Source organism: Echinops telfairi, unplaced genomic scaffold (genome assembly GCF_000313985.2).
Source record: "Echinops telfairi isolate 266 unplaced genomic scaffold, ASM31398v2 ScPeMD7_29;HRSCAF=101, whole genome shotgun sequence".
Taxonomy (NCBI): Eukaryota; Metazoa; Chordata; class Mammalia; order Afrosoricida; family Tenrecidae; genus Echinops; species Echinops telfairi.
In genome coordinates this window covers 567,498-578,757 of record NW_022103926.1, presented here as the reverse complement: position 1 = coordinate 578,757, position 11,260 = coordinate 567,498, and the positions used below count along the sequence as shown (strand labels likewise).

The 11,260-nt window shown below is 46.0% G+C and overlaps 1 protein-coding gene across 1 annotated transcript in view; it reads right to left on the bottom strand.

Moving 5' to 3' along the window:
- Positions 1-11,260, bottom strand: part of MYO18B (myosin XVIIIB) — a 307,510-nt gene that overhangs the window by 143,035 nt on the left and 153,215 nt on the right. The window contains exons 28-29 of the mRNA XM_045289537.1: positions 8,042-8,166; positions 817-971 (exon numbers count right to left, since the gene is read on the bottom strand). Of these exons, the coding sequence (XP_045145472.1) occupies positions 817-971; positions 8,042-8,166 (280 nt within the window). The remainder of the gene's footprint in view (positions 1-816; positions 972-8,041; positions 8,167-11,260) is intronic.

The window sequence follows — 11,260 nt, the reverse complement described above, 5'->3', positions numbered from 1 at the left end:
TGATCTGAAAGTCCGAGTCCCCAGTAAGAAGAGCAGAAACTCTGGCTTGGGGTGCCCACTGCCTCCTCTCCCTCATTTTCCATGATGGGGATGGAAATGGTATGCAACACTCAGGATCTTCTACGAATGTCAGTCCTTTGGGATTCGCCAACCATCTCATTGCGTGCTCAGCACCAGGAAGTGCTCTCCTCCCCCAGCCTCCACATGGGAACCTCAAGGTGAGGAAGGCTCAGTGAGGGGCACAGTCACCCAACTAACAAGGCAGAAGCCCTTCCCTTCACAACCATTGATTCACAGCCCTCAGCAACAACCCCAAACAAAACCTCCCGCCAGAGAGTCCATTCCAACTCACAAAGACCCTATGGGGCAGAGTAGGGCTGTCCCCTCTGTTTTCCAAGACTGTACATTTTTAGGGAAGCAGACAGCTTCATCTTTTTCCTGTGGAGGAGCAGCTGGATTTGAACCTCCAAGCTTGTGGTGAACAGTCCAACACATAACCCATAGCACCACCATGGCTTCTTCCCTACACCACCACACATAGATTGTTCCTCGCAGATTCTTTCAAAAAGCCAGTAAGAAAGCATCCTTTTCTCTTACCCAGCCCCAAGCTCTGCTAGGAATTGACCATGTGACCTTGGGGAACTTTCTTGGCCTTTGGGGGCTCAATTATTTGACTCATGGCGGCTCCATATGTCCCAGTAAAGGGTCTCTGAGACTGTAACCTTTCCAGGAACACACTGCCAGGTCTTTCTCCTATGAAGCGGTTGTCTGAAGACCCACAACAAACACAGCAGGGCAGGGAAGAACACCACGCACTTCTTCTGCTTCTTTTCCAGCTCATGGTTTCGGCTTTGTTGGTTCTCGAGCAGGACACGGGTGTCCTCCAGGTCACAGGTCAGATGGTGGCACTTCCTCTTTAGCTGGTGAACCATCTTCTTGGCTCCTTCATAAGCACTCTGCAGTTCCCCGAGCTGTGGAAGCAACAGAATGAATTAACCCCCTTCTGTTGGAGCTAAATGAGGAGTCCTGATGGTATAGTGGGTTACATAGTTGAGCTGTTTACCCTAAGATCAATGATTCAAAACCACCAACCACCCTGTGGAAGAAAGATGAGGTTGTCTGCTCCGGTAAAGATTAAAGTCTTAGAAACCCACCGGGGCAGTTCTACTCTGTCTATGAGTTGGAATTGACTTGATGCTTTTGTGGTTTGTTTGGAAGTGAACAAGGTACCTTGGTGGCACAAAGAGTAAAGTTCGGTGGTTCAAATCCACCTGCTGCTCTGTGTAAGGAAAAGGAGGCTAGCTGCTCCCATAAAGACCAACAGTCTCAGAGTCCCTATATAGGGCCACTTGGAGTCAGAATCAACTCAGTGGTAGTGAGTGGGCAGGTCAGCGCTGGACAGGGCTTCAAACTTTATATTTCCATCAACTTCCATTTCCAAGGTGGCCACACTGGAAAGAGAACAGTCACTGGGGCCCACGGGGTCTTGTCTTGGTCACTTTCTATGCATGTCACCTGGAGAAAATGGCTTCTCTGGGCCTCAGTTTTCTCAGGGCTAAGATGGGGACAACCCCATCCCTCTTGGTTCATTGATGTCCAGTTGGCCCCCCACTGGAGCAAGCCCATGTGTTATAGCCTAGAATAACTCCACTGGAGTTTCTTACCTGTGACCTTAATGAGTGCCGCTCACCAAGACTTTTCTCCCTGGGACCCCTAGGTGGGTCCAAACATCCACCCTTTTGGTTAACAGCCAACCACCTGTGCCTCCCAGGCCAAAGTCCATTTCCTGGAATTGTTCCTCTTCTGACCTTGAGTCTCCTTCTGCCAAAATGCTCACAGACACATTTTATGTCAGGCCTCAACTCATGAGCATCATGGCCTGTCACTAACATCCCCATCAGCCAGCATACTCTAGGCACCTATGTGAGGATTATCTGGGGAGCAAGGAGTCTTGGTGGTACAGAGGGTAAACACTGGACTGATGACTTAAAGGGCAGCAGTTAGAACCCACCAACCACTTGGTAGGAGAAAGATAAGACAGTCTGTTCCTGTAAAGATCACCAGCCTCAGGAACCCCATGGGGCAGCTATACTCTGTGCCTGTATAGCTGTAAGAGGCCCTGTAAGGCAGACCTGATGCCATGGCACCTGACAACCAACAATAGCTTCATGGTAGCCACGGCTGTTGAGTTGTACATAGGGAGCCTATGTACAACAGAAGGAAACACCACTCGGTCCTGCACCCTCCTCACAATTATTGCTAAGTTTGAGCCCATTCCTGCAGCCATTGTGTACATCTGCCTTTGTTTTTGTTTTTGTTTTTAAGGAATGGAAAGCGCTCTTTGATACAAGCATGCGAAGGTTCCCAATACGTACTGTGCGTGTGAAAGCAATGCTCATTTCGTCATGACACTACCTACTCAATGGCTTTTGACATCTTCTCGAATCAAGCATTGCATTGCACACTCCGGTGGTCCTCAGAACATCCTCCTGAGGAGAAAAGAGCCGGGCCAAAGGAGATGTCGCCGTGAAGATGCCATCAGGTTGCCAAGCTGGCCAAGCCCCCAGGACATCCAGGGGATGAGTAACCAAGCTAGCCTCTCTCCTTTTCAAGGACAAAGAGTAAAATATTTTACACGGTAGCCAAAAACACGTTCACTTACTCTGACAGTAAAGAACGCAGAATCTTCATGGTGAAAAGCTCAGGAAGATTCTTTGCTGTTTTAACTCTTTTATTTTGTCAATCCATCTTGTTGAGGGTTTTCCTCTTCTCTCACTGACCCTCTACTTTTGCAATCTGCTGCACAAAACCACTTTGAAGTGTTAAAGGGCCAAGAGGTCACTTGGAGGACTAAAATGCACCTGACCTAAGCCTTGGTATTTTCAATGACCTTCTGTGCATATGAAAGCAGCGCAGTGAACTAAGTAGATCTCAGAGGAATAGATGCAGTTGGGTTACGGTGTTGGCAAAGAATATAAAAAGGTTGGATGCCAGGAGAAAAAACAAATTGTCTTGGAAGAAGTACAGGCAGAGTGCTCCTCAGAAGTGTGGATGGCGAGACTAAGTCTCACATATTTGGGGCACATCCTCAGAAGGGACCGGATGATGGAGAAGGACATCATGCTTGGTAAAGGAGATGGTCAGCAAAAGTGAAGATCTTCAACAAGACGGATTGACACCGAGGCTCTGTGGGCTCAGCCCTAAACACCATGGTAAGGACAAAGCGGGGTGGGGCGGCGCTCCCCTCTATTGTACATGGGTCTCACTGGGTCAGAACTGGCTCGACAGCACCTCACAATAACAACTACGTCCTCACCCATGATGCCCTTCTCCAGGGACTGCTCCGTTCATAAACAGACAAAATGGCATTCCCAGGAAATCTTCCCAGGTGGCCCTCCTCCATTCAGAGACAGACTGGGCTGCTTACTAGCTGCTCAAGGCATACTGGCTGCGCTGAATTCCACTGGTGTGAGCACAGTCTTAAACAAACCACAGAGCAAGGCCCATTGCATCTTCCTCCAGGAGACACCCTCCCAAATGCCCTACTTTGGAGCTGGGAAAGAGCAGGAGTCAGCACACTCACTCTGAAGAAATGGCCTCATTAAGGGATCGCTTTAAATAAGCAAAACATGGAGTTAATGAAGCCTGAAATTCTAAATTCAGTATTTGGAGGCAAATGGGATGTTTTCTGATATTCTACCACTCACAAAGTTTGCCTTTTATTACTTTTTAATGTAGCCTTAATACCACCCTCCCAATTCATTGGGGGAGCTGACCTGACTTTATAATTTGTCATTAAAGAGCTGGGCTGCTTCGCTGCGGCACTCATCCTGTGTGTAGCTACAGCTCAGATGTCCTGAGAACAAGCGACTGCCTGTCTTGGAAACAACCACGACATCCAGGAGGGCACTGGGTCTATAGTCCATGGTTTGTAAGATCCCCTGGATCTCAGCCTCGCCCATCTACTAGATGATCACAAGACACCAGAAATCTTGGGATCGGCATCCTTAGGTGGTACACAGGGCCGGTAGCTGACAGGCCTGAGGCTTCAACCCACCCCGAGGTGCCACAGAAAAAAGGGCTGGTGATGAAATTTTTGAAAAATCAGCTGTTGAATGCCCCACGGAGTCCAGTTCCACTCTGGTGCATGAGTTGCTAGGAGCTGAGGTCCATTTGACAACAAATGCTTTAGAGGGCTTCAGAGAAAGGCAGCGAATTCAGCTTCCACCTTCATGGCATTTCTTCTCATGCAGGAAGCCAATGAGAAAGTAGGTATGTGCCACATAACACAGTCAGACCTATTGTGGGGCAACAATTTAGGGGCAACCAAGCCAATGTGTATCAGAGATGGTTTCTAGGAGGAATGGCACTTACGTTTAGATCTTAAATCTACGGTGCAGCTACTGGTCTCCCTCTGTCCAGAGGGGAGAAGAGTGATGAAAATTGAAGACACGTGGAAACAATTGGTCTGATGGGCTCATGGGCCATGTAACCATCAGTCTCCATGACCTTGAGACCAGAAGAACTAGATGGTGCCCCGTGACTCCAACCCACCCCCACCCACGCAACCTCTGGTGGCCCTTAAGGTATCAAAATAATCCCATCCCAGTAATCAACCATATAAAATTTCAGGGCAGCATTTGTCCAAGGACAAAGTACAATAGGGTTAAGAATGAAAGACAGAAATGGAAATAGGAAACAGGGAGGAAATGGGATGGGGGAGCAATATAGTGATGGCCATCAGATACATGAAACTTAAGGCATCTGAATTATTAGGTGAAAAAAAGATGGTCTGTCTTGTAATCCTACACCCAATTCACAATGAATTGTTGCTTGTTTTAAAGAAAAGTTTGAGCTATCTGGAGGACAATAGGAAAGAACAAGGAACCACTGAGAGGAACAGAAAGTTATGTGTGATGGAGCATGGTTCAAGTGCAAGTGGGTGCCTGAAGACAAAGCAAGGGCAGGTGAAGAGGTCCAACCCTCATGATACCCACCTAGGGAGGCTCCGTAGGATCCAATTATACAAGGAGATTTCAAAAGTTTCATGGAGGAATGGAATTAGAGACCATGGGAATTTTCCACCGATGTCCTGAAGTCCCCTCGCAGTTAGAATGTCTCACTGCTCTGTGTGAGTAGTGGATGGAATCCACTGGACTGCAAACCACAAGCCGCAAACTCACCACCTGCTTCTCTGGAGAAAGCAAAAACCATTCCGGAATATTGCGCAGACTCCAAAATCTGGGGGAGCAGTGCTACTCTGTCCTAGAGGGTCACCATGAGTCAGAATCGATTAGACAGCAGGAGGCCTTTGAAATGTCACTTTAAAGAAGGAAGGAGCATGCTGGGCTATCCCGAATACAGAGCATACATCGTCAGCAAAGGAATGGTCGCTGCTGACGGGGGAAAGAGGTGATGAGCAGTTGTTAGATCCAGAACCGTCTCTGAGGATGCCCCTCATCACGAAGCAAATCCCAGCGCACAGTGATCCCATGGGTGCAGAGCAGAACTGGGGTTCCCAGTCTCACGGAACTATGAGCTTTCATCTGAGGAGCTTCCGGATGGGGGCCAAACACCAAATGAACCACTCCCTGTTCACTGTTAAGTGCTCAACCCTTGGCACCACGGAGAGACTGCCCACAGAGAGTGAAAAGACAAGAAGAAGCAACCAAACCTATCTCCATCAAGTCAATTCTGACTCACAGTGACCCTACTGGACAGAGGAGAATTGCCCCAGGGGTTTCTGAGGCTGGACATCTTCACAAGAGCAGAAAGCTGCCTCTTTTTTCCAAGGAGCAGTTGCTGGGCTCAAACTGCAGTCCTGTGGGTAGAAGCCCAACACATAACTTACTACATTATGAGGGCCTCTCCCTAAGGATTAAGGAAAAATACACGAAGTTTGCTGTCAGCAAGTCCAATCTGACTCTCAATGACCCTGTAAGGCAATGTAGAATTGCCCCTGTGGGTTTGCAAGACTATACCTCTTGACAAGAATAGAAAGCCTCATCTTCCTCACTTGGAGTAAGCTAGTGGTTTCAAACTGCTGACTTTGGGGTTAGCAGCCCAACACATAACCACCATGCCACCAGAGGCTTTAATATGAATTCCCAGACAAGGACAGAAGGCAAGGTTTCAGGTCCAGGGAGACAGAGTGCATTCAAATGAAGATCTTTGCATCGAGTCAGGATCCTCAAAGAGCTGCATCTTGGTTGCAGAGGGGACAAGAAAAGAGCCGCCCTTGGACCCAACGGATGATGAGAAGGCTTGTTGTAGTCTGGCTCTGGGTGAGGGGCAAAGGCCTCCCCAAAGAAACCGGAAGGCCCTATATGCACCTCATATGGATTGTGAGATGAAGTAGACGCTTGTCACATGTTTCAGGAAAGTCAAACTGAGACCGTCAGATCCTCTTAGGGGCCATAGCAGAAGCAAGTGCAAAAGAGTCTTTCTGCAGGGCTACCTACCCTCTAACAAAGGACTTCCAATGAGATCGAGAAAACCTGACAAACATCAATTCATGATTCAAATAGTCTTCAGGATAGATTACAACTTGATACAAAGAAAACCATAAACCTCACCACTGGACCAATAACACTGGGATATACAGAGAAAAGACTAATAGTGCCACGTGATTTCACCTGGCTTGGATCTACCACCAATGCTCATGGAAGCAGCAGCTGAGAAATCAAAGCATGTCTTACTTTCATTGGGCACATCTGCTACAAAGGGCCTCTAGAGATACATTGATGAATTTGAATTATGGTGTTGGCAAAGAATATGGAATAGACAGAGCATATTATAGACTGCCTGAAGAACAAAGAAAGTTTCCTTGGGAAGAAGTATAGCCAGAATGCTACTTAGAAGTGAGGATGGCAAGCCTTTTTCTTATGTACTTTGGGCATGTTAAAAGGGGAGACCAGTCCCTGGAGAAGGACACCATGCTTCATAAAGTAGAGGGGCAACGGAAAAACAGAAGGCCCTCAACGAGATGGCCTGACGCAGTGGCTACAACAATGGGCTCCAACATAACAATTGTGAGGATGGCATAGGACCAGGTAGTACTTTGTTCTGTTGTGTATGGGGACCTGATGAGTTGAAACAGACTTGATGGCACCCAACAATAACCAACACCCAAAGTTCACCATGAGACTCAGTAGGAAGAAGAAAGAAATTATAGCGTGAAGATGACCTCGAGGACTAGCGTGGGCTTGGAGCGGTCACTGGAGATGAGTTTAGAATCAGAGTTCCCAGACCACACAAGGAAGCAGTCCACCTACTGAGTCTGCACTCCTGGCACTAATCCAACTAGCTGAAGGAGGCTCCGCGAGATCCCATGGGCTGCAGAGGAAGAAGCCAGGAGGGCAGTTTGGAGGTGATCACTTGAGTCTAGATGGTGGAGGGAGAGAACTAGAACCATGATCATGGGAATGGAGAAACGGTGACCGTTTTCCCAACATTTTTACAATCACTTTTATGGTGAGAGACCTGAGACCCAAGAGGTAATGTAATTACCACAAGATCCAATTAGAAATTGAGTTGGAACTCAGAAATTCTGAGTTTGTAATATTCAATGAATAATCTTCATCCTACAGCATCGTTCCGTCCACCCACCACCAGCTCCGCCAGAAGACCCCAAAGAAAAATTAGCAAGCAAGCCCAACCCCAATGCCACTGACTTGATTCCCACTCATAGCAACCCCACAGCTCTGGGTTGGACTTTCCCACGGAATTTCTGAGGCTATGAATCTTTACCGGTGCAGACAGTTTCATCTTTCTCCAGAGGAGCTGTTGGTGGGTTTGAACCACTGACCTGGTGAACAACCCAAGATTAGTGCAGAGCACCACCAGGTAGAAGATCCACATGTTGGGAATAAAAGACCTTCCAGACTCTACAATGACCAGTGTGTAACAATGATGAACGCTAGAAATGGCTGCCACCCTTCTTTTCCCTCTCAGGCTTGGTCAGCCCCATGAGCACACCCAGTGGATGTGAGCAGGTGCTGCTCCCTGGCTCCCCTGGGCCCAGGTGTCCCACCCTTCTTACCTTCTGCTCCAGTTCGTTCCTGGATGTCATCTCTGAGTCCAGCCTGCCCTCACATTGCTGTAGACGCTTTCTGAGGAATTGGTTTTCCATCTTTGCACAGTCTAAGCGCATTTGCCATTCACCGGCTGTTGAAGAGAGTCAGAGAGACTAGGAGGGGAGGCTAGGTGTGAGGAAGGGAGCATGGAGGGTGGTGCCCCTCCACGTCCTTAGCCCTTTGCTGGCATTTCTCACTATTCATGCAGCTTCTGAAGCTAGACCTTGGACTTCAGGTAAGAAATCATGTCTTAAGTCCAAGCTTTAAAAATATAGCTACAGCTTGATGTAATTGATTTATGGATTGTTATACTACCTGTAAGAGCCCACAATAAAATGAATTTTTTAAAAATACAGCTGCCACTATCAATAGCTCTGAAAGTCCTGGATAGAGTAGGAGAAAAATGTAGAACAAAACTCAAAATCATAAAAAAATAAAATAAAAACAGCTTGCTAGCTGGGTAAAGACATAGAACCCCCGGGACTATAGCTCCCAGAGACCATTCATGACTGTTTTCAGACAATAATGCCTATATGGGGAACAATAACAGATCTATAAGGGAGGTATGTATGCCTTAAATCAATCAACCACTGACAATCCAGAGAGCAGCACTTGTCCAAGCACAAAATCCAGAAGACAGGCAAGAAGGAGGGATGGAATTGCAACCTATCAAAAATCTGGGACCCAGCAAAATCAGTACTCAGGGCAATTTATAGCAATAAATGCACAGATAAAAAAGGAAGAAAAAAATTAAACATTAAGATATAAACTACAACAATTGGAACAAAATCAGCAAATCAAACCATCAGACACTAAAGAAAAGAAATAATAGAAATTAGAACATAAATAAATGAATCCAAAAGTTAAATATATGTATATATTCAACAAGACAAGATGTTGGGTGTTTTTTAAAAGACTAGCAAAATTGACAAACCGCTGGCAAAACTAACAAAGGAAAAGAAAAAGAAAAGGCAAATATTATGAATAAGAAATGAAATGGGTGACATTACAACAGAACTAACTAAAATTTTTTTAATAATCACATAATATTGTTAAGAATTGCTTTCCAACAAATTTGGAAATCTAGAAAAAAAATGGATAAATTTCTAGAAATGCATTACCTACCTAAATTAACACAGACTGATCTGGAAAACAATAAAAAAATCTGTCATAAAAATGCTCCCAAAATAGACAAGTGGGATATACTGAAGATAAGTCACCTGTGTACATTGAAAGAATTCAACAAGAGAGTAATGAGAGACCCAACCAACTGGGAAAACATCTTAGCAATGACGCATCAGACAAAGGCCTTATTACTAAAATCTATAATACTTTGCAAGCTTACAATAAGAGAAAAACTAACTGCCCACTGAAGAGGTGGGCAAAGGACCTGAACAGAAGTTTCAAAGTTTGAAATCCGAATGGTCAATAAACATATGAGAAAATGGTCCCGATCATTAGCCATAAGAGAAATGCAAATCAAAACAACTATGAAATACCATCTAACACCCTCAAAGATAGCCCAACTCAAAAAATCAGAAAGCAACAAGTGTTGGAGGGGCTGTGGTGAGATAGGAATTCTCATCCACTGCTGGTGGACCTGTAGGTATGTATGGCCACTATGGAAATTGATCTGGTGATACCTAAAACAGATGGAAATGGACCTACCATATGACCCAGCAATCCCCCTACTGGGCATATACCCAGAAGAGGCAAGAAACAAACCATAGCCAGACATCAGTGCTCCAATGTTCATCACGGCACAGTTCACAATTGCAAGGAGTTGGAAACAACCCAAATTTCTATCAATAGACCAATGGATTAAAAAAACTGGTACATACATACAATGGAGTTCTATGTACCGCTAAAAAGCAGTGATGAATACATGAAGCATATCGTTGCATGGGAACGACTGGAGGAAAATATGCTAAGTGAAGTAAGCCAAATGCAAAAGGATAAATGCAGCATGAGTCCGCTGAGGTAAGTTTATTAAAAAAGATATGCAAAAGGGGCACAGGGTAAAAGCTACTGTATACAAACATTCCAGGTGTGAGGTCCAGTTAGTATGGCAGGGGCCAAACCAAATCCAAGGATACATATGGTAGCCAACTAAAAAGGAGTAGGTGTGGGGGTTGGAAAGGGATTTTTAAAAAGGCAAAAAGGGATAGAAATGTTTAGTGGGAAAGGGGGACCACTTAAATCTGGTGTTTTGGGATGCGAACGCAGCTTGTGCTGGCATGGGAAGGGGATTCAGTGGAGAGGTATGAGGGGCCGGCCCCAATCTCAGCTACGTGGACAACTGCCTCTCCCCCCAGAAGAATTTACTTTAGAGGACGGCACTGAAGCTGCAGCTCAGGGAGAGGGACATGTCTGATCAGAACACACAGAAGCAAATGAATGGGGAGGAAGAGAGAGTGGAGCACATCTTGGCCCACCAAGCCTGGAGAATGATATCCTTGCTGAGAACAGCCAATGCACAGAGTGGACCAAATGGCTGATCCCACTAGGAGAGATGACATCCCTCGCTGACCCATGGCCCTATGGAGTACAACACTGGAAACTCAGTGTCAGGATTGGCCCGGTCTGACCCCAGCACACTGAAGCAAAACACTAAGGGCGTGTGGCAGAGCAGGGAGCTCCCAAGGAGTGCAAAGGACAGACTTTGGGGCCAGAGCATGGTACCCCATCGGACTCTACTGGAGGACACTCTTAGAGGTCAAAATACAGACCTTGATCTACTTACAGGTTTTTCTTTCTTTTTGTGTGTGTAATTAATTTTTTTTAATTGTCATTGGTTTTCTTTCTTGTTGTCATCGTTGTGTTCTATTTTGTTGCTTTGCCTTATTTTTTTGTGCATATTATTATCTCTGCAGGTCTATCTAGATAAGATAGGCTGGTTGAACAATCTGGAGGAGAAAACAACAGGACCAATGGTTCCAGGGGGACATGGGAGATGAGGAGGTGGGGAAAGGAGGTGGTGTTGACCAACTCTGGGACAAGGGAACAACAAGTGATCCAAAAGCAGTGGCAAGGAGAGGCCTTGTAGGGATTCAGCAATGGGAATGTAATGGAGAGAAATTACTGAAACACAAATGAAGGGTCAGCATGATAGTGGGACAAGAGGAAAGTAAAAGGAAATAGAGGAAAGAACTAGGAGGCAAAGGGCATTTATAGAGGTCTAAATA